The 22,027-nt window shown below is 39.9% G+C and overlaps 5 protein-coding genes across 5 annotated transcripts; all 5 read right to left on the minus strand.

The window, feature by feature from the left end:
- Nucleotides 1–107: 107 nt before the first annotated feature.
- Nucleotides 108–2,639, minus strand: ocstamp (osteoclast stimulatory transmembrane protein). The gene is made up of 3 exons (XM_087781730.1): nucleotides 2,509–2,639; nucleotides 1,068–2,016; nucleotides 108–968 (listed from the first exon to the last, which is right to left on the minus strand). The coding sequence occupies exons 1-3, from the start codon at nucleotides 2,538–2,540 to the stop codon at nucleotides 630–632; spliced, it is 1,320 nt and encodes a 439-aa protein (XP_087637856.1). The 5' UTR covers nucleotides 2,541–2,639; the 3' UTR covers nucleotides 108–629.
- A 1,615-nt stretch (nucleotides 2,640–4,254) lies between these two features.
- slc13a3 (solute carrier family 13 member 3) lies at nucleotides 4,255–10,134 on the minus strand. Its single transcript, XM_087781731.1, has 13 exons — nucleotides 9,982–10,134; nucleotides 8,838–9,103; nucleotides 8,512–8,690; nucleotides 8,204–8,270; nucleotides 6,806–6,979; nucleotides 6,620–6,745; nucleotides 6,454–6,546; nucleotides 6,290–6,394; nucleotides 6,138–6,235; nucleotides 5,539–5,651; nucleotides 5,197–5,358; nucleotides 4,992–5,129; nucleotides 4,255–4,867 (listed from the first exon to the last, which is right to left on the minus strand). The coding sequence occupies exons 1-13, from the start codon at nucleotides 10,087–10,089 to the stop codon at nucleotides 4,685–4,687; spliced, it is 1,812 nt and encodes a 603-aa protein (XP_087637857.1). The 5' UTR covers nucleotides 10,090–10,134; the 3' UTR covers nucleotides 4,255–4,684.
- Nucleotides 10,135–10,970: 836 nt separating this feature from the next.
- LOC148059015 (uncharacterized) lies at nucleotides 10,971–15,334 on the minus strand. Its single transcript, XM_087782198.1, has 7 exons — nucleotides 15,222–15,334; nucleotides 14,919–15,038; nucleotides 14,640–14,850; nucleotides 14,295–14,401; nucleotides 12,113–12,232; nucleotides 11,834–12,044; nucleotides 10,971–11,330 (listed from the first exon to the last, which is right to left on the minus strand). The coding sequence occupies exons 1-7, from the start codon at nucleotides 15,324–15,326 to the stop codon at nucleotides 11,176–11,178; spliced, it is 1,029 nt and encodes a 342-aa protein (XP_087638324.1). The 5' UTR covers nucleotides 15,327–15,334; the 3' UTR covers nucleotides 10,971–11,175.
- Nucleotides 15,335–16,195: 861 nt separating this feature from the next.
- Nucleotides 16,196–16,997, minus strand: tcf15 (transcription factor 15). Its single transcript, XM_087782199.1, has 2 exons — nucleotides 16,469–16,997; nucleotides 16,196–16,280 (listed from the first exon to the last, which is right to left on the minus strand). Exons 1-2 carry the CDS (start codon nucleotides 16,907–16,909, stop codon nucleotides 16,233–16,235), a joined length of 489 nt encoding a protein of 162 aa, XP_087638325.1. The 5' UTR covers nucleotides 16,910–16,997; the 3' UTR covers nucleotides 16,196–16,232.
- Nucleotides 16,998–18,657: 1,660 nt separating this feature from the next.
- On the minus strand, nucleotides 18,658–19,598 carry srxn1 (sulfiredoxin 1 homolog (S. cerevisiae)). Its single transcript, XM_087781799.1, has 2 exons — nucleotides 19,356–19,598; nucleotides 18,658–19,011 (listed from the first exon to the last, which is right to left on the minus strand). The coding sequence occupies exons 1-2, from the start codon at nucleotides 19,584–19,586 to the stop codon at nucleotides 18,802–18,804; spliced, it is 441 nt and encodes a 146-aa protein (XP_087637925.1). The 5' UTR covers nucleotides 19,587–19,598; the 3' UTR covers nucleotides 18,658–18,801.
- Between the last annotated feature and the right edge of the window lie 2,429 nt (nucleotides 19,599–22,027).

Below are 22,027 nucleotides of genomic sequence, written 5' to 3' on the forward strand. Positions count from 1 at the left end.
TCAAAAGACAGTGAGACCAGAGACATGTTTGAAGATCTTGGATCTTGTTTGACTGGTTTTTATTGAAGAACATCTACCACACATGTCCATCTTGAGGCAGGAGTGAATGTTATGAAGAACCTCAACCATTATTCTGATGATTAGAGCCATCTTTAGTATTAGTATTGTAGTATTGTCGAGTACTTTTCTCTGGTGTTGTGATAGTGTAGTAACAAGGATATATTTGTAGTATTGTCCAGTACTTGACTCTGGTGTTGTAGTATTTACAGACCACATGACTCTCGACGAAGTCGTAACTGCTTTCATTTATTTTCAAACCAAAATATGTCCAAACATCAGCTTTAAAAGCTGCTGGAGTCACTGTATCCTCTCGTCCTCAGTCATTTCAGGGATCTTTTGGGATTTCATTGTAACTTTAGCAATGGAGGACATAATGACTGCCATCTAGTGGCCGGAAGGTTAATTGCATTGCAAAAATAAACATTTGCATTTTAATTGTAAATTTAAATAAAAATCTTCATTTAATTTGATACAGAACTTGTTGAAATATGAATAATAAAATAACTATAAAACCAATAAATATGTTTATCCCAAAAACATCATGATATCTAAGTGTATTAATCTTTTTCTCACACCTCTGGTTGATGTGAATAAACCTCTGTCACGACACAATCCGGCTGCTCTTCACGTCTCCTTGCCTCCAAAAACTCCAGCCTCTCTCGCTCCTGCTCCCTGAAGAACGAGGCAGAGATCTTCAGGCGAAGTCTGGCGGCGAACACTTCAGCGAGAACCAGCAGGTAGCTGAGCAGCCACAGCGCCGCCAGCAGGACAGACAGCGCCCAGTTCGGGGCAGACGTTCTCTCGTCACACTGAGAAGGTTCCGGATTAAAGTTCCACGGGTATTCCTGTTGGAAGTTGAACTCTTGACGTCCACAGGGGATGATGCAGAAAGACGGGGACACGTACACCTGGAAGATGGTTACCATGGAGACACACAGAGATTCTGGTAACTGGTTCAAACTGTTGATGTCAGATAAAGTACTTCAGTTTGATGTTTTTTAACTTGCCTTGTAGTTTATTGAGATGATCGCAGAAGTTGGCGGGAAGTCCAGTAGCCATGGCAACATGGTCTCCACAATGTGATAGACCACGTAGTCCAAGGCCACCACGGTTGTCATCGCCAAGAAGTAAAAGGTCACGACGAGCAGCGACATGAAGCAAGAGCCGAACTCCTCCCGGGTTATCCTTCTTCTTCTCACCACCTTCTGCTGCCGAACAGCGAACTGAACCGAGGTCAGGTAGGACTTCAGGTAACGGGCGGATTCTAAAACGATCAAGGCCACGAACACGGCACCGAGGATCCGGTTTGACACCAGTTTCACGTCCTTGAGCAAAAGCCTGGTGGGGGAAAAGTCCTCTTCTATCTGACGAATCATCTGGACGAAGTGATTCTTCACCGCCGACGTGTTGATGCGTGTGATGTCATCGAACCTTCTCAATCTGGAGACCACGCTGAAGTCCTCCTCGTTCTGCTTGATCGTTTTCTCCACCAGGTCTCGCTTGGCATCGTTTAGATATTCAGAAGAGTTCAGCAAAGTTCTGGCAAACGCCTCCGCAGTGCACCGGAGCAGTCGTACGACCACGCCGACGTTTGCGGTGATGTTGGGGACGACGTTCAACATCAGGATCATGACGGAGGCCGACAGCACCAGCTTCCGTCCCTGCTTGGTGCCGACGGTGGGCAGCATGATGGTCAGCAGGCAGCGCAGGGGGTGGCTGAGGAACGAGGTCAGGAACACGGCGACGCCGTAGACGCAGGTGATCTGAGTTGAGGCCTCGTAGTGGAGAGTGTTGTCCAGCCAGTGGTGGAGAAGAGCACCAGTGACCCCTGAGACGCACAGACACAGACACAGAAGGGTGAAGACATCCTGGCCAGAGATGGATGGAGATGAGAAGACATCCCACAGGTGCTGCAGAAGTCTGGACAGGGCCCCAAAACAGAGTCCACACTTGGACCTGAGGAGAATAAACACGTCACATTCACTTCTGGAACTAATTAAAAAGGACTCATTGATATTTTGGTAATGTTGTATCTTAGCTTAAATGCTAATAGTTAGCCGCTGCAAACAAACACATTAACCTACTGAAGTATGAACCCCAGTTTTTACACGTATTAATAAGTATTTACGACCCGTATTTACCTTGTGTAAACTTGTTAGATTGTTGCAAAATGAAGAACAAAATCATGTCACCAAGAGATGAACGGCGCTCTCTGCCGGTTAGTAGAGGTATGACAACAACAACTACAATCTGTATATAAATAATTGGATAGAAAATAACTGGGTATTACTTAATATATTAACTCAAAGACCGATATAAAACAGACTCGTGTAATTGCATCTATTAAATACAACATTCAAACGATTCATATTAAAAGTAAAGGCACTTTTAACTCAACCATTTAACAGTAATAACTTCATAAAATAATGTGACCTCAAACGTTCTTACCTGATAGAAACAGAAACTGAGCCGAACCACATCCTCCACCACAGGCTCGAACAACAAGGTTCAAACAACAAGGCTCAAACAATATAAACTATGAAGCGATCATACATAAAGCTTGACTGCTATGGAAGAGGAACTATCTTGTGAACACTCATCATCACGTTGTGCTTCATCTCATGACATGTCCACGTAATACACCAATATTTGTGTCATTTAGTAACTATTTTAAACTCATGTTCAAAACATTGACGTACTAAAATATAATTAATTTATGTTTGTGTTGCCTTTATTAATGTTGGAACTTTTATTGTTGTAACTGCTTTACAGTCCAATTGGTTTTGGTAGAAGTCTCTTAACATTGTCGTTGATATAACTTAGTAATCTTTAAGATCATCTTAATAGTCTGAACTCTACATTTTTGTTTAGATAACTGTTCCACACATGGATGGAGATATGACCCGTATTTTGTAAGAAGAAAAAATATTTCTACAATGATCTTAATCTGCGTTTAATTTAAATTAATTCATAAATATATGTTTTAGGGGGTGGGCGCACGGTGAAGAAACTCCTTTCTGTGTGGAGTTTGTATGTTCTCCCCGTGTTGGTTTACTCCATGGGTTTACTCCGGGTACTCCAGTTTCCTCCCACAGTCCAAAAACATATAGGGGTTGATTGAGAACTTTGGGAAATTGTCCATAGGTATGAGTGTGTGTGTGAATGGTTGTCCGTCTTTGTGTGTGCCCTGTGACAGACTGGTGTCCTGTCCAGAGTGTCCCCTTCCTCCCGCCCTATGATACTGGGATAGGCTCCAGTCTCCCCACGTCCCCGGCCCCAGGATAAAGCAGTAGACAGTGAATGAATGTTTTAGGGAAACTTAGCTTCCCAAAATACATTTATTTGAAAGTTTTTTCGTGGGTTTCGTATAATAGGTCATATTTGATTCAATTGAGACTCCCAACACAATAATTATTATAATATTTCAGATTTATTTTGAATGTAAGACATAATATTCATACTTCCATTGATGTAAAGTTCATAGAACTTCTTCTGTTGCAGTTTTTGTATATATTTTTTGTATATTTTTAAGTGTATAATTAAAGTGTATAATTGAGTTCTGGGAACATAAAGGTGTTTTTATTGATATCTCTTGTTACTGTCCTGTTCTATGTTTAAAATGTTGTTGACAGTAATAAACGTGTAACTTCCTGCTCATAATGACACCTGTGTCAGTCTTGTCTTTGTATGGTTTCTCTTTCACAGTTGTTCAAAAGTCTTAAAATTCAACTCCTGAGGGATCAATAAAGTTCTACCTAACCTAACCTAACCTAAAGTGAAACTTCAACTCTCCTGACGTAGTAAATGTTGAAGTTTTCTCTCCAAGATGCAGTAAGTCCCTCATCATGACCATGTTTTGAACGTATTACTTTATAAAGTTGCTCTAAAATCTGGGCGAACGAGGGGTTACGAGACCGACGTCCATTATGACGTTATAATGGCTTCACTTCTTCTCCAGCCAGCTGTAATCACGCCCCGCTTTGTTTATACAAGGAGTCCCTTGGAGGTTGAGACTTCCAGGATTGATGATGCGCAGTGACAAGCCTCCATGCTTGACCAATCACAGCCTTGACCTTGTCACATGTCTCCATGAAATAGATGACATCACCGGAGCGAAGTGAATACATGTACGAAAGTATACATTTAAAAAGTTAAGGACTGAAGGAGTCAAATAGAGTAACAGCACGACCCCAGTTAATCTTTGACCTCTCAATGTTTATGACACATCCAATGACTCGACACAAGCAATGACTTGTAGTTTTCTACTTAAACATGTTAATGAATCACACGTTTGGAGTAGCAGCAGTTAAACAACAACAAGGAGGTTCAGCAAAGAAAACACCACATGCTGCTGCAGACTCAGGCTCTTCAGGATCGATCTAAAAGTGCAAAGAAAACTATTGATTTCTATTTACATGTGAGACACAAAATCAAATATTCACACTAATGATTACGGCTCAGGTTCGTCATAAAGATCTGCATGTATCGTACAAATACAGTCTTTAAAGTACTTCAAATAAATCAGATCTGTGATCAGTACTTTTATCGACAATAGAAGAAATCGCTGTGATCGTTGATCAAAGATGCCTTAAGGCTCAGCGGGTCCATGGGATCAGGGCCTGGATCAAAAGGTGGAGTTGAGCAAACGGACTGTCGGGCCTTGAACGTGTGACACCAGAGCCGAGGCGTTGAGGGGTCGCGCCCAGTCCGGGTAGGTTTTCAGGTCAAACATGGCCACGCCCCACGTGTTCATGGCCAAGGTGATTGACAGGATTCCCAAAATGTTCATCACCACACCAGTCTTCACCTGAAAATCGCAATCAAATGTTCAAAAACGATATTCTTAAAAATAAAGAAAATTATGGTTGGGGTTTACATTCAATTCAATGCTTTAATAATAATTGACCAGTGTAAGGATGAGATGATCTCACCATGTCCTTGACCAGCAGATGACCGGAGGCGAAGGCGATGGAGTTGGGCGGAGTGGACACGGGCAGCATGAAGGCGTAGGAACAGCCGACGGTCGCAGGAATCATGAAGTAAAGTGGATTCACCGCCACTCGGAGCGCCTGAGGAGAGGACGAACAAACATTAACAACATACTTTCAAAACTGCAACCATGGAAACAAGACTCACCAGCTCTGCGATGACGGGCAGGAAGATGATGATGGTTGCTGTGTTGCTGGCGAACTCTGTGAAACAGGCCAGGAAACCAGTGATGAGCATCACCGCCACAGGAGGCGGGAGCTGAGCCAGAGGCTCAAGGTGACCCCCCAGCCACGACGCCAGACCAGACTCCTGACAAAGACCACCAGAGAGGAAATTAACCAACCAAATACTGAGAGTATTTTCCTTGTTATCACAAGAGAGGTTCATACTGGTGACAACGATGAGCAAAGGTTAGAAACTCACAAAAATTGCTCTTCAACTTCACCAATATTGAGGTACAACAGAGACAAAGGTGGCGTTGGGTTCTACCTCACAGGCTTTAGCCATCGCGAATCCTCCTCCTAACAGCAGCAGAATATTCCAGGGAACAGAGTCCTGGGCCTTCTTCCACGACATCAGAGGAACATAGCGAGTGTTGGATCCTGAGTCAGACAAACACTGAGATCATCGTTTTAAACACACATTTCTTGTAACCTTAACTTTGTACCTGGTAAAGGAAACACACGTGTATTCACACACAAACAGAGTGTGTGTTTGTGTGTGCAGTTGATTCTAATCCACAAACTAAAGTCCAAAGTTGCAACAACATTATTAACATTCTTTCTTGTAAGTCTTTGACTGCAGCAATGCTTTGGATGTTTGGTTTGTTTCTGATGATTGACCGCAATCGTTTCCTACTTTCCTTGAATCACTTCTTTACCAGGATCTTATCCTGAAGGAAGTCGAAACCTACCTTTTTTGGAAAAGCCCAAGTCTAGTTTTTATCATGTGTCCTGTCTTGTTTTGATGTCTTTATCTTGTTTGTAGCACTTTGAGATTTCCTTGTGTGAATCTAAAGTCCAATACGTACAGTACCAGCATCTAAATCTCCAAAGGTTTTTACGGATTCGACTCTGAGATCTACTGACCTCTGGGATCCAACCACCAGCTCAGAGACGGTTTCTCTGAGGGGAAGAAAAACAAGATGGAGACGATGATGACTCCGGTGACGGCGTCCGACACGTACCTACCAGTAAAAAGAAACTTTAATCTCCAACAACCATTCCTGGAACCTCCTTACCCTTTCTTGAAGAGAACGGACCAGCCGGTGAAGAACTTGGGGTCACGTGTGAATAAGAGCACAGCAAATAAGACGAAGAAGAAGGAGATGGATCCTTCCGCAAAGCTGCAAGAGAGAAATCACGTCACAAAGGTTCAAGGCATCTTTTCAAAGTGGGTTCTCACTTTATTGGCCCAAGTTTCTTGTAGTCCTCCTCTATGAGGGCCTTGGCCCGAGATTCTGCTTCTGACTGGCGATCGTACTTCCTGACACATAATCTAAATGGGAAGTGATAGTTCAAAGGGATCAACAACAAACAGGATGAAGAACGCAAGGCAAGCAGTTTCACACCTTGAGTTCAAGCCTCCGTACAGGAAGGAAATCCACAGCCATCCCAGCACCAGGAAGAGCAGCATGAGCGGGAAGGCAAACGCAAACCAGGAGCTGAAGTTGATGACGTCACAGTCTGGAAAGTAACTGCAAGGCCAGCAGTTTTAACATTGAGTTGGTTGAGCGGAGATGACAACAATGGCTCACCTTTTCAACTGTCCAATCAGGATGAGGTTCGGGGCGGTGCCCGTCAACGTGGCCGTGCCTCCAATGCTAGCGGCGTACGGGATGCATATCAGGAAACCCTTTCGCACGTTCAGGTGTCGCTCGGATTCAGAGCGAATCTCTTCAGCTGTCATTTTCTCACTCGGTTCATCAAGCCTAAAGGATTGACACGCGTCAAATGATGGATCTACTTCAAGGCAACCGTTCATTCTGCATTTATGAATCTATGAAGATAATGAGCGCATGACCAGGGATTACAAAGATCTATCTGGAATCATAAGATGGTAGAACAATGTGTGAAACTATAGGCTGTGGGACCAAAAATATCTGATATGGTCTGATAGGTAAAGCTGGGTCAACAAAATGCACAAAACAATTAAATTAAATTTACTTTAATTCACTGTGAATTAATTTACTGTACTGATGATATATTTTTCTTTATACTAAAAATTATTTTGTATTGTTTGCGATTTCTTTATTTATTTTGTATATTTTTTAATTATTACATTCTCACATTTTAATTTTTTACAATTATTGAATTGATAATTTTCATTCATTTATTAATATCTTTCATGTATTCTTGTTGAGTGTGTTGTTTTGTGTTTGCTGCCTGCAGTGTAAATAAAACAATGCAGGCTACAAATGATCTTCTTTACAGAGCAATAATCTATAAATAATATTTGATTAAGAATAATAAACTTTAAATAATATTTTATTTAGAATAATAATCTATAAATAATATTTTATTAAGAATAATGATCTTTAAATAATATTTCATTAAGAATAATAATCTATAAATAAAGACAAATTATGTTATAAAGAAATTGTTTGTTATAAACCTTTATCTTAGGGCACAATAAACGGGTAAATTGTAAATAAACCTAACTTGATATACTGTAATTCGTAGAACTAAACAAGTTAAAACAAACAAAATTAAATGTCGTGGACCTTCTATCCTTTATAAAGGTTTTGACATCAAAATTGAGAAATTAAATGTTTGATGGACTTACTGCATCTTGGAGAGGAAGATAAAACGTTTCAAACATGTGCGTGAGTCAGGAGAGTTGGGTTTCAGCTTTCATATGGTGAACCACAGGGACTTTCAGATTCTATTTAGACTGATGTTCCTCTAGAGAAGTTTAGTTTCTCACTAAATACATTTTCTGACCACAACTTGGATGGTTTTGAAACATTCGAATCCTGTGCTGATCTTTATCTCCCTAAGCTTAGCTGATGTCAAAATGTAAGGAACATATGGAAGGTATAGGAATGAAAACAGAAGGTTTGCAGCTCAGACCTAGAATTGATTGAACTTGATCTAACCTCATAAGAACAATTGTGGATTCAGTTGAAACAGTAACTTTCTAAGGCGTTCCTCACCCATCTAGAGGTAGAATCTGTTTCTCCTGCGGTTCTGAGGGCAGTGAATGCATCTTGACAGGATGACCTGGAATAAAACAGGATGTTGAGGAACACTTTTCAGACTAAACTGTTGTCTCTAGTAATAAATCACTTTACATGTCCTCAAATCAATGACTTGTTACAAATGACTGACTTGTGCACGAGAACAGCACAAAGTTCACGATGGGGATTAAATATTGAAAGCATGTGCTTAACAATTAGCGAGAACCTTTGACACATTTGTTCGAATCTAGAGCCTTTCTTGTTGTGTTTCAAGGTGAACGTACTGTTGTTGACGTCGTCGCCTCCCTCGCTGGAAAACTTGCACTTTCGTTTCAACGTCTCCACGTCGCCAAACAGACTGTCCAGGATGGCGTTGGCGATCGGCAGCATCATGGCTGTGGTGGCCGTGTTGCTGAGCCACATGGAGAGGAAGGAGGACGTCAACATCATCCCAAGGATCAGCCTGGAAGACGACAAATGATCAGGGACAGTTGGGCAGTGAATAACAACAATAACTAAACACTCATAATCATCATTACCACTTGAATACTAAGACCCTCAAAGAAGATACAGTAATCACCAACACCTGAAGACTTTAGAAACAACTCACCAAGCCGGTTTGACTCCAACAATGGTGAGAACCTTCAGAGCTATCCTGCGATGAAGCCCCCACTCCTCGATGGATGAGGCCATTATAAGACCGCTAAGGAAAAGGAAATTGGTTTCCAGGAAGTACTGAGGACACAGTTTTTTGGATGAAATAATTCCTAAAGTAGGAAAGAGGCAGACCGGAAGCATGGCAGTGACCGCCAGGGGAAGAGCTTCAGTGCACCAGAACGTGGCCATCAGCAGAACCACGTACAGACATTTCCCCTCCTGAAACACCAGAGGTGACAAGATGTCAATATGAGTTTCTCTAGAACAATCGTCTTCATGATTCGCTGCCAAGGACCGCAGCTTGTTGCTTCTTTGCTCTGCTGTGAAGCTTGTTGTTGTTGCGAAATCGCCGGAGGTGACCCAGGTCCAGGCCGAGGACCCCCCAGTGCTCAAGCATGTAACCGTCCCACCATGACACACATCTCGGCCCAGACAGTTTACAACTCACATTTAACTGTGAAACTGCGTCTCTAGAGACATATTTCCACACTTATTCCCCTAAAAAATGTGTGCTTAAGATATTAAAATACTTTGTTGCACAAGATGCTAACAAATTATCAATAAAAGCTATTGTTTTTTTTCCATAAGATATTTTAGCAGGTGTTTGGTTTCAAGTTTAATGGAAGTTTTACATGTGAATAGTTTTACAATATGATAATTCAAAACTAAAATGGATATTAGATTCTTAAACAAATGTATAAAACTTTAAACAAGAAAACATATCATGTCACATTAGTTTAGATGCAATAGCATCAAATATTTACAAATGTTTATGACTTATAAAGGCTGCAGATGACAAAACTATTTAAAATATTTATTTTAGACATATCATTTTTATCACAACATGCCATGTAATATCACATCTTTTAATAAATTAGATTTATATGCTATAATTTCAGCATCATACTAGACATTCTTCATTAAAATTTGTTTTATAAGCCACAAATGCTAATTATTTTAAAATTGCATTTTCCTATTCGCAACAAACTATTACAAACTCACACAATAAAGTCTATAATCTATATATATCTGATGTCATATACATTCATTTCCAGTATTTTCACGATGAAAAGATTTGAGGTGGGATTTCTTGTTACCTTCTCTGGCAGCATGAAGATGAGCGGGAGAAAGACGAGCGGGGCCACCAGCAGGATCAGCTGCTTGTGGACGCACCACAGCTTCTTGGCCACGGACGAAACCTTCATCTCCCCCCTGGGTGACGATTGCGATCCTGACGGCGATGAGGAGAATTCCCAAGTGTGTCGGGAAGCGTGCGAAGGAAGGAGGAGGCCGAGTGAAGGTTGGGTTGAGCGTGTGCAGAAGATTAACTCCAACCGAGCACTGTTTAACTCCTCGCACCGAACTCAGTTGGTCTGACCTTCGACAGCAAAATCTTGATTGTCTTTATGTCGAATATGCCCTTCAAATTTTTACCTTATATTTGAAAAATACATATTTTTGGGGAGAAAATACTGAAAAAAGTACTACAGTTGGCCTATATCCTGCTAAATTATTAAATGAATGAAGTTCTCAGTATTAAACTAAAATGTAATCACAAATGTGAGCATAGTTTGTTATCTTTTTGTGTAAAAAGGTTGTTCAATTTAGTTTTCCATAGTAAAACCTCATTGACTTAAAGACTTTTTTTAATGTAGCCATCAGAGCGATATTGCTTCATGCTAATAGTTAATCATAAGCCTTGTGAGGGGTGTTATAGGTCTAGGTTGGATGTCTGGAAACACTATATAGGCTGTTACAGGAGTTAAAGTTTAACACGTGTAAACAAATCCTCAGGATGTGAAGTCAAATACACAAGAGTCCGTAGAAGAAGCTTCATCCGTGCTGAGGTCGACAGAGAGTCAAAGGGTCACGAGCGACTAGAGTCATGTTTTTATCTCATTGAGTTGATTAGAAGAAGAAAGGATGTGATAAAATAATATATTTCTATGTTTTTTAACGATGTTACCTAATCAAAACACATGCCATGTTGTGGAGAAAGAATTTGTGATAATGGAGTGAGAAATAAGGAAATAAGAGGTTAAAATATGAGACTTTAATAATAAAACTTTAAAAATGTATTTAAAAAAACCCACTTAGAATAGAAATGAGACAAAAATGTTTTGTATCTTTCGTAAGTTTTCGGAGGCTGAGACAGTTTAGATGCGGAGTCTCAAAGTGAAGCTATGTTTTATTACGTGTTCCTTAAATATAAAAAAAAAGAGGTTCAACATCCACAGAGAAAGGAAAATAATTGCATGAGGCTCTTGCGACTGATCCGGTCTCAGTTGACTTCAGTCTGATGACTTGCGTGACACAAACAACCTATGAACAGTCACGACAACGAGAGACACAACTATCTTGCAGAGAGCCACAATTAAATATCCCACAATCCTCCATGTGATCGACACGATGTCGGCACACTGGTCCACTTGCTTCTCCGTGCACTCTGTCAAGGAATGAAGAGGTTAATGTTTATACCTTCAGTCGTTACAAGAAGCTAGCAACCCTAAAACAATGTCAGATAAAGAACATTGAGACAATTTGTCACTACACTCACGTAGAAATTGAATTCTTTTAGGTATTTCATTTAGGTTTTTTAAAATACATTTTTATTTCTGTATTACTCCTGAACGTATTACGTAGGGAAGTGTTGAAGGCTACACAAGTCTCCTTCAAAACCTTTCTGGAACCAAATAGAACTCCAGAAAATTCCCCAACACCAACATTTGATATTAACATCATTGAAAATTTAACTGATGTATGGACAGAAGTTAAAGGTTATTTTGACAGATTATTTAGCCATAAAACCTTCTTCGTGAGGGAAATAATAAACTAATAAATAATAATAATAATAATAAACAATAATAATAACATGTTCATCCTTCAGGATCAGTTTCAAGCTTCTCATGTCTCCCATTTGTAGTTATATTGTTTAGATTCTCTACTTACCTTCGACTCTCAGTCTGACCGTCGAGTTTATGTTTCTTTTTCCCTCTGTAGCGAAGATGTAACACTGGTAGAGCCCAGAGTCCTCCGGGGTGACGGCACTTATTATCAGACTTTTGTCATTTCCAAATTTCACACGTCCATGTTTGTTGAAGATCTTTGGATCGTTTCCTTTTGGCATCATGATCAAGCGGACGGGATCCCCGTTGACGACCTGTGTAGGTCCGACATGAAAGCTCCGTGACTCGGTGGGACCAGGGAGGGCAGCCGTGAGAGACTCACCTGGTACCAGGTGACTGCAGAGAAATGCTTGGTGGTTCCGTTCTCACACTTCAACAAGACCTCGCTGGTACACGTGTTATGAATGACTTGAGTTGCACAGGTCAGAGAGACGAGGAGCATCTGCACAGCATGAAAACACATGATTTCTCTGCTCTAAAACACTGAAATATAACAAAAATCCCTCATTTAAAGGGCACCTAATGTGCTGATTTAAGAGTCTCTTAAATTGTTCTAGGACCTCTATTATACTCTATTATACTCATCAATATGTTTCTTTTTGCACAAAACTCTCATTTAATAAAGATATTTACATTAGTATGTACTTTTTTGAGTATTGTTTTGATTGTTTAAGCGCTTTGTGACCCTGGTCTCGAAAAGCGCTATATAAATAAATATTACTTACTTACTTACTTAGAAAATACGCTTAAGCTCCACCCACTTTAAATGCGCTGTTTTGGCTGAGAAGAAGTCTCGTCCGAGCAACCACGCCCACTCTGTTCTGATTGGTCACACAAACACGAGTTGCATTCAAGGACTCAGGTAAATTTCAAACTCACCCCTAAAACTCCCGTTTTGTACATTTAAAACGAATAATAAATATAAGGTTTGCTGCTTAATTTACACATTACAAAAACACCCAATGGCAGAAGTAACTCATCATGTTTACATAAATATTTATTTTGTTTCACATGATTAACATGTAGGTTCTTAACTGATTTAGGGCTTCTAGGGGAGGACACCTGCACCAGAGTGATGTCAGAATGTATAATTTAAACCGTAATCTCGTTTGGCGAGAGTTCAGACAGGAGAGAACTTTATTAAGTAATAACTTCAAAAGGAGCAACGTCATGATGAATGACCGACTGCATTTTGAAGAAGATGACTTCAACATTTATAACATGTGAATAAGTCAGGAGAGTTTTCACATTAGGTGCCCTTTAAGAAGAAACTTATGAAGGAAAACTACAGCAACAACTTAATATCACCCGCTTAAAACTTTCATCGTCCTCTTGCTATTGTTTCAACAAGTGTATTTTTTACAACAAGACATAAAAAATAATTCATAAAGTGTTACCTTTTCTACACATTTAAACTGTCAGAAGCTTTCACAGATAAGCATTACAAGATAATAATCAGAAATGATAAATATATATCAGATTTATTTTCCTGAGCTTAGAGAAAAAGATACACTCACCTCCACATAGATCACAAATTTAATACGATACATCTTTCCCTTCTTTCTCTAGTTGTTAAGTATCATTTCCTTAAACACGCGTTTTTTAAAAGACACTGAAGCGGAACCAGTTTTTACTGCAACTGCTTCTTTGACACCAGAAAACACGTGGTCTCTCGTTCCTTTGCATGAAACTTCCTGATGTTCATGATATTCATATTGCATTTTCTCTCAGTGACATGCGAGCTCTGTGTGCCCTTGCCAACCACACCAGTGCCACGAGGGAAATGAAAGAGCGCCTCCGTGTGGTCGAAGGAGGACACACACCTACATTACAACAGGTTCGTAATAACCCATAATAAGCATCATTTTTTCCAACGTATTTATGTGTTTATTTAAGTTTTAAAGTCAAATACATTCTTTTTTTTTATCCACTTTTCTGACAAGATTTTTTTTTTAATGTAGCCATTAGAGCGATGTTGCCTTAAGAGTAAGTTAACGGTCCAGGTTTGATGTCTGGAAACACTATATGGCATGAGTCAGAAGTTAAAGGTTAACACGTGTCATAAAACAAAGGCTAACTCTCAGGGTGTGAAGAGACAAATACAAAGGAGTCTGTAGGATATAGTTTAACATTGTTGAGATTTCATTCTTCATTGATGAAGAACCAGAATTAAAATTAAAATAGATTTATTGAGATAACATCCAGCCAAAGAACTCATTCTATGGGGCTTGCAAGAACTCTTCAGATGAGTTGTGTAGAAGATGAAAGCAAAACAACTTCTTCAACAGGAAGTGAGGGGCTTACAGGAAATCTAAACTTTAAAATACATCTAAAGTGGGATTAGTTTCAACACCTACAGAGAAACATTTTTTATAGTCATTGACACGTCCATGACATATGAAGCTCTCTCAAACAACCCAGTCCGATTAGACGAACAACCTACGAACAGTCACGACAACGAGAGACACAACTATCTTGCAGAGAGCCACAATTAAATATCCCACAATCCTCCATGTGATCGACACGATGTCGGCACACTGGTCCACTTGCATGTCGGCGCCAGCCGTCAAGGACGCCATCAGCGTCACGGACGTCATTACGGTCGAGCATTCTGTCAAGAAATCACGGTTTTAATGTTCGTCATATTCATCCCTTCGCCTTCAGTCGTTACGAGCTGCCAGCAACTCAGTAACCCTAAAACCATCTCAGTAAGGTGATCTGATTTATGTTTTATAAAATTGTATTTTTGTATTACTCCTAAGCATAGCAGGGAGTGTTGACGGCTACATAAAACACATTATATCCGTGCTCACCTAAGAGGAACTACTACGCTTGAGTTTTCTACTTACCTTCGACTCTCAGTCTGACCGTCGAGATCATGTTTGTTTTTCCCTCTGTAGCGAAGATGTAACACTGGTAGAGCCCAGAGTCCTCCGGGGTGACGGCACTTATTATCAGACTTTTGTCATTTCCAAATTTCACACGTCCATGTTTCTTGAAGCTCTTTGGATTGTTTCCTTTTCTCATCATGATCAAGCCGACGGGATCCCCGTTGACGACCTGTGTAGGTCCGACATGAAAGCTCCGTGACTCGGTGGGACCAGGGAGGGCAGCCGTGAGAGACTCACCTGGTACCAGGTGACTGCAGAGAAATGCTTGGTGGTTCCGTTCTCGCACTTCAACAAGACCTCGCTGGTACACGTGTTGTGAATGACTTGAGTTGCACAGGTCAGAGAGACGAGGAGCATCTGCACAGCATGAAAACACTCAATAATTGATCTGCTCTTAAACACCTTCAACAACCCTTATTTAGAATTAAACTAATGAAGGAAAGCTACATTTTTCAAATCATATATTGGCCTCAAATGAGTATTTGGTCGGTTGGTTCCACGTTCTCTGGTCACGACTCAGATAGAAGAAGATAAACTCACCTCCAAATAGATCACAACTTTAATACGATACATCATGAATTCCTTTACTCTGGTGTCGAACTGTCGTATCCACTGAACCGCACTGAGCTGAGCTGCGTCTCTCATACCACAGTTAACACCTGCCAGCGAGGGTGTGAACGTGTTAGAATATTTATTTGCAGATGATTGAGGCCATGCAGGGTTAGAGCGAAAAACATAAGCATCACTTTGATGTGAGGAAACAAATAAATAAAGTAAATAAATCTTTTTAAACGCTGTCTGAACTTTGACACAGCAAGAATATTCCCTGACGCTCATTAAATATGGGAAACAACGCAGCCAAAATAACTAAAGCAATTAACACACAGGAAGACGGAAACAATAAGTCAGGATGGGTGTGTGAGCAGGAGAACGAGGAGCTGGTGGAGGTGAAGGACTCTCCTGGGGTTCAGTGCCTTCCGGCTTCTGCATTTGGCTTTTATTTTGAAGGCGTTTGGAAGATTAAATGTTTCGTTCATCAACCAAATGTAATAATGTATTTCATAAGTGAGTGATTTTAAAATATTGCGTTTTTATATTGGTCTTTATTTTAACTACTTGCAGAAAGTTCTCAGTTCTTGGACGCACAAACAAGATTCTCCAGGATGACCAACCTCCACGTGTGGCAAACGAAAGTTCCATTGCGACCTTTGACCCCGCCACCAGAGTGATTTATTCTACTGACACACCAACAGCTGCGGGAAGCGATCAGGCGTGACTAATCGATACCAGACTTTGGAATCCGCAGTAATGTGTGTGTTTTCAGTCATGAGTGACTCAGAAGAAGAGCGAACGTTGAGAAACAGAATGACAGTATTTTATAAAAACACATTTTATTTTCTTTAAACAAAGAAAAAAATAGACAAAATATTCTCTGAGCAATAAATATAGCTGGTTTCTGTGGCTTACGTTTCCATAAGTTTCTGCTTCAAGGTGTGAGTTGTGCAAGAGAGTGTTGCATGTGTGTATGAATCGACCTGCAAACACACACACTTAGTTCCGTTGAGGTTGTGAGTCCAATCTTTGTGTCTTCAAGTTCTCCTTCAAGAGACGGAAACAAAAAAGTTAAGCTAACAAACAACCATGATTAACATAGATACTGACTTTTAATTTATTTGATATCAATTTATATGTTTATTATGTGTTATATTCTTTCATTTTTATCATGTTATTTTTGTTGTTTGCATTCTTTATACTCAAGATGACTTCAGTTCCAGAATCAGACTCACCTGTCGTCTCTGGCTGCTCAGGCAGAAGGTGCAGATGCTCCTGGGTAGCTTGGACGCTCTGGACCTGCTCACACACGGTTGCTCGTCGCTCTTGTCCCCCATGAGAAGCGTGTTCGCGAGGTGCGAGATGTAGCTGGAGGCCAGACGCAGAGTCTCTATCTTGGACAGCTTGCGGTCCTCGGGCTCGGTGGGGATGAGGGTCCTGAGGGCGGTGAAGGCGGAGTTGACGCTCTGAGTCCGGCCTCTCTCCCGAGCGTTGGCGGCGCTCCTCTGCTTCAGCACCGCCGGGTCTCCCTGAGGTCCGCGGGAGAGGCGGACCCGCCTGGAACCACAGAAGCCGCGCTCGGATCCGTCCTCGCTCCCGCTGCGGTTCTCCTCGTCCTCGGAGGTGAGGATGAAGTCGAGGCGCGTCAGGGGACGACGGTGTGAGGAGCAGGTCATGATGAAGACCACCAGAGACTCGGCATGTCAAAGTGATGAAGAGCGAGAGGAACTTCCTGAGACCTGATCCTGGAGGAAGGAAGGAGGAGGGGTGAGGGTCCTGATGGTGGTCGTAAAAACGCTGCTTGAATCCCCTCCGGTTGTGCAGAATAACAGCAATGAAATATGTTCTGAACTATCTTTGGTTCTGGTTTGATTTTCTCATCAAATGAGACATTTTTAATTTCTAGTGAGCAACAGCCAACACTTTATTTTATAACACAAACGCGTATTTAACCAGAATTCGCTCTGAAATCCAAAGTTAGGATATTAAATTTTAAAGTTTTCCAAAGTGAAAAGAAAAAAGGCTGAGGGAGGGTTGAGCAATTCAATGTCCCTGGCAGACATATGTATGACTGTGGCTCTCAAACCAAAAAAAAGGGACCAATATAGAATTTAATATGATTGGAAAACTTAAAATAAATGAATTGTAAAAAGGACATTCTCACATAAGCATTAATTTGATTGTATATTATTATTTTTTAAAGTCATTTATGAAAGGATTCTAAAGTACAAACTTAAAAAAGTGAAACTGCTATCAGTACGTTTTAAAATTGGCAAGATAGAAAGCAAAAACGGTAGTTTAAGAACGAGTGCTTCCTCTGAACAAATACAACTAACACAGTTTGTGACCAACAGAAATTACGTTATTTGGTTTGACTCCACCTAAAGAAAACTCTGGTTTCCTCCCACAATTGAAACCAGAGTGATAAAATGACAACTCATGGAATTGATTTACTACTTAATGATGGGGAGTATTTTAGTTCTAATAGTGCATCACATAATACTGTAAATCACGTGTCCTAGAGTTAGACCCGCCAGCTTCACTGACTGTTTCATTAATGGTTGTTTTGATTGTTTAATGGGTCTGATGACTGGAGACAGAACGTGTTCGAGTCCGCCGCCTCTATCGGCTCATGTTTAACTAACAGCTGAAAAGCCGACTGGGATTAACACGGGCATGACCCGGCTTTTAAAACCAGCAACAACACTTCCTGGCCTTTGGTCCCCAAGTCTCCATGAGCAGCCCATCTCGAAAACCTTCACGGGGGCGACAGGTGCTGGATCAGTTCCACTTTGGCGTTGTGTGTCAAAAACCTTTGAGGATTCAGTTTCTCCCAGACAGTCAGTGAACCACGGGAGGAAAGACTTCTCACACGCCAACAATCAGAGAGATTTAGAGGTCTTTCTTTTCTCCCCTGGTTTGGACGAGTGGCCAAGTCCTCTGGCCATGTTGTCTGGACGACAGGAGAAAACAAAAACTTGGCTGTTTTTCCTTTCAGGAGAGTAGAATGAATCAGTTTGCTGATGTCAGCGGGTTGAAACAAGCACTTATCTTTTCCAGCTGTCGGAGAGACCAGGATGTTTATCATAACATCCCAGTATTCCATGTTCAGACGGTCCACTGTTTGACCTGATCTTTAAATTCCTATCACAGATTCCTTTAAGCAAATCCAAATGATGTTCATCGTTATGTTGTCCACTCAGGTCCGAGTCTTACATGTGTGATCTGGACAGCTGAACTGTGAGACACCACATCCCAGAAAGAAAAAAGGATGTACACGTCGTGATCATATGAATCACTGGCTAGTGTTCATCCAGGACCATAAATCCAGCACTCATGAGTCACGTCTGGAGTATGTTGTGTGTGCCTTACATTAAATACATATAAAACACATTTTAATATGAATTAAAAATGACAAGCATAGATGTTTGGTTTGAATATAACGGATGAAAAAAATGCAATCACAATTTTGGAAAACACATTTCCAATTAAACTAACACACTTTAAATAAAAGTTTATATATCACTAATAAAATAATGGCAATCTGGTTGATCTGGAGGTCCAGGCATCAGCGGAGGTCAGGTGTCGAGGCACCCAGGTACGTACGCAAGTCTGACAAGTTAGATCTGATGATTTTTGCCGGGACAGTTTTGACTTTGAGTCTCTGGTAAGCAGCGAAGCGATGGCAGCCGCCGAAGGAGTAGAAATAGTCTCCGCCCTCTCGACCTTTGACCCACAGGACATCAATGGGCGGGACCACGGTGGCGTCTGAAGTGTTCTGTGAGAAATAAGTTGTAGGTTAGCGTATATTGATAGAGAATATAAAACCGAAAGAACTAACAATATATCACACATGGATTAAATAAATTAGCATTATATCTTTTCTGTGTTTGTTCAATAAAAAAAATTTTCTCTGATACTTTTGCTTTTGATAGTGGATTTACTTATAATTTTTTTTCTCTATACTTTATTTTACTTTTGATATCATTAAAAAAACAAAAAAAAACAATAGTTTTGAACTCGCTGCAAATATAACAACACACATTGAGAAGGTACTTTATAATACGTTTTCTTAAAATAATATTATATTTATGAATTCGTAAATTAATTTCCCATCAATACCTGGATGGTCTCGACCAGACTTTGGACCTTCTGCTCGTCCAGAACCGGAGGTATGGGTCTGATGATGACGTGGATCGGGACGTCATGAACCTCCGCGATGTTCCCGGAGTGAATGGATCGGTCCTCACTTTTATTGGAAGTGACGTCACACTTGGACTGAAACCGAGGCTCTGACATCACGGCTCGGTTTCTAAAACAAGAATTTAAAGTGACCAAACTGGACCGGAACATCAGGAAGCGTTGCGTTAGTTCTCCACTTCCTGATTGGAGTGGATTGGCTCGCTCAGCTGTCAATCAAAGATTACACCAAATCAAGAGTGTCTCTTTTTTTTTTATTAAAACTTTATAATTACGTTCACTATTTAATTAGCAAAATAAATATTGGAACTATTATTTGAGGATATTTAGTAAACAGACAATCGAGCGGCATTAGAGTCAATGACAACAATATTTTGTATTTTTGTATTTATTTGTATAGCGCTTTTCCAGACCAGGGTCACAAAGCACTTAAACACTCAAAACAATACTAAATAAAATATATACTTTAAAGGTCAAGATAATACTCAACACAGGAACCCCAAAATAAACAATATTCAGCACAATAGTACAGAGATTGTCTCTGTCTCTCAAAATTGACATATTTAAGCCTCGAAATAATTGTCTGATAAAATTATCAAAATGTTCTTCCAATTTAATTCTGACAGAAGGTTACTCTGAGTCCGTTCAAATTGACAACATTTTGCTTCAAATATTACTGAATTACGGAATTCTTTAGAATTGCTTAATTTATCCCAGAATAGTTTTGACAAAACACAACTTAAAAATCGAAAGCATCTTGCTCACGGGCAGCACAGCATTAAGTCTGTTAAAACTTTAGCTTCAAAATAAGATTGAAAGTATGAAAAATCAGTCAAATACTGGAATTTTGTTCCAAAATATTACTAAAAAAGAAACTCTGTTTGAGCAAATTGACAATATTCAGCCCAACGGTACATGTACAATATACACATAATAACGTGTACAAACTTGTGTATAGGAGGCGATTGTTTACATGCGATGGTCCACAACTGTCGAGGCTCCATCACTTTTAATGAGGTCACTGTCATGTGGTGTGTGTTCAGCATTTCAAACGGCTTCTTGGTTGCTATGGTAACGCAGGACATAAAAATTTGAATTATAAGTCCCTGGTTTTCTGACGAGACAATTAAAAATGAAATGTTCGACCGTAGCCTGGTTATAATTAGTCACCTGGGAGTCTGTGTGTGTTCCTGTCTATTCTATATTATATCATCAGAACATGATAGTTTTTTTATTAGGTTGTTATCAGTATATAACCTGAGGATTGGAAACATTAACAGGAAGCCTTAGTGTTGTGTGTTAAAGCGTCAGAGGGTTGAAGCATGAAATAAAGAGTGCATCAAACCGCAGCATCTGTCAGTGTAGGTAACTCGTGACCCCGGCGTGACCCCGCACTGCTGTCACTGCTCGTCTCCGAGCAGGTGCTGTGGCAGGTCTGCGTGCGGATTGGGTGGTAAGATTAGCTCGTCCCGGTGGGGTTTTATTTATATCTCCGTCATGTTCTTGATAGATTGTGACACACTTGTATAATCACCATCATCACCTGTAACATCATGATCATCTTCTTCCTCACCTGGATCATCCTGACATCAGCATCAAGACCATCATCATCTTCAGTACTGTTGTCATTTGCATCACCTTCATCCTCCTCATCCTGGGACAAATATTATTTTACTTTTGATATATTATTAACAAATAGAAATTTGTAAGATAAATGTAGCGTTTTGATTCGATCACAAAATATGTTATGTTAATATATATAATTATATAATTATATATAATATGTTGGTAACTATTACTATTTATTTAAGAAAAATACTTATTTCAATGACTCGGAAGTAGCTCGGAACTTCTTTTTGTTTGGTTTTTACAGGGACTTTTTTAAACTGTGGCACTAAAACTTTTGGCGGTTTTTATTTCTTTTTTTCTGACCGAAGATTCTGAGGAACACGGTAGACGCTGAAAAACAGTAAGAAGAAACGAAATAACCCAAACAATTGCGGGAGTTGCTATTTAAAAAAAAGGTATTAGTTGTTATAATTAAATATATATCATAGTATAAAATTACGATATTAACTTCCGTTTTCCGAGTCTTGTGCGTGGCTGAATCAACTAACATTTTATTTATGGCAATATTTACTTTAAATCAATTAAATTGAGTTTTCTCACATTATTTTAATTAACATTCTACCAAATTTAGGTCAAAGCATGCATTTCCACATCTTGTCAGCAGGGGGCGACTTCGTCTCGTTTTACATTACTTGACAAAATGGCGGTCTTTAAGTAGCTAACTGCTCCAAAAAGGTAACGTGGAAATTAAGATGCATATTTTCATAATTATTGAACATTGGTCTTAGCTTTGGGCAATTTAAAGTCGCAACATTGAGACGGCAGACAAATGAATGCTCTTTTCTGATATTTCATTTATGTTTTTCTATATATTTTTAAAAATCAAATCTAAAATCTACTAAATTGAAGTATAAAACAAATCATTAAATATTGTATTCATTAATTGTCTTATTTCTTCAAAACATTTTCATTTTGTTTCATTTTGTTCATCATTGTTTCAATTTTTAAAAAATATTTGCTCTTTT

The sequence above is a fragment of the Callionymus lyra genome, chromosome 19, assembly GCF_982586985.1.
Source record: "Callionymus lyra chromosome 19, fCalLyr1.hap1.1, whole genome shotgun sequence".
NCBI lineage: Eukaryota > Metazoa > Chordata > Actinopteri > Syngnathiformes > Callionymidae > Callionymus > Callionymus lyra.

What these genes read in the sequence shown, in the direction of transcription:
- ocstamp (XM_087781730.1), bottom strand. Translation starts at nt 2,540, where the DNA reads ATGTGGTTCGGCTCAGTTTCTGTTTCTATCAG. An exon ending in TCAGTTTCTGTTTCTATCAG is followed by an intron (nt 2,017 to 2,508) that starts GTAAGAACGTTT and finishes TATTCTCCTCAG; the next exon opens with GTCCAAGTGTGGACTCTGTT. An exon ending in TCATCTCAATAAACTACAAG is followed by an intron (nt 969 to 1,067) that starts GCAAGTTAAAAA and finishes ACCATCTTCCAG; the next exon opens with GTGTACGTGTCCCCGTCTTT.
- slc13a3 (XM_087781731.1), bottom strand. Translation starts at nt 10,089, where the DNA reads ATGAAGGTTTCGTCCGTGGCCAAGAAGCTGTGGTGCGTCCACAAGCAG. An exon ending in GTTGGAGTCAAACCGGCTTG is followed by an intron (nt 8,691 to 8,837) that starts GTGAGTTGTTTC and finishes GTCGTCTTCCAG; the next exon opens with GCTGATCCTTGGGATGATGT. An exon ending in CAGATTCTACCTCTAGATGG is followed by an intron (nt 6,980 to 8,203) that starts GTGAGGAACGCC and finishes TCAATCCTTTAG; the next exon opens with GCTTGATGAACCGAGTGAGA.
- LOC148059015 (XM_087782198.1), bottom strand. Translation starts at nt 15,326, where the DNA reads ATGAGAGACGCAGCTCAGCTCAGTGCGGTTCAGTGGATACGACAGTTC. An exon ending in CTGCAGTCACCTGGTACCAG is followed by an intron (nt 14,851 to 14,918) that starts GTGAGTCTCTCA and finishes GGACCTACACAG; the next exon opens with GTCGTCAACGGGGATCCCGT. An exon ending in GGTCAGACTGAGAGTCGAAG is followed by an intron (nt 14,402 to 14,639) that starts GTAAGTAGAAAA and finishes ATTTCTTGACAG; the next exon opens with AATGCTCGACCGTAATGACG.
- tcf15 (XM_087782199.1), bottom strand. Translation starts at nt 16,909, where the DNA reads ATGACCTGCTCCTCACACCGTCGTCCCCTGACGCGCCTCGACTTCATC. An exon ending in TGAGCAGCCAGAGACGACAG is followed by an intron (nt 16,281 to 16,468) that starts GTGAGTCTGATT and finishes CGTCTCTTGAAG; the next exon opens with GAGAACTTGAAGACACAAAG.
- srxn1 (XM_087781799.1), bottom strand. Translation starts at nt 19,586, where the DNA reads ATGTTCCGGTCCAGTTTGGTCACTTTAAATTCTTGTTTTAGAAACCGA. An exon ending in GTCTGGTCGAGACCATCCAG is followed by an intron (nt 19,012 to 19,355) that starts GTATTGATGGGA and finishes TATTTCTCACAG; the next exon opens with AACACTTCAGACGCCACCGT.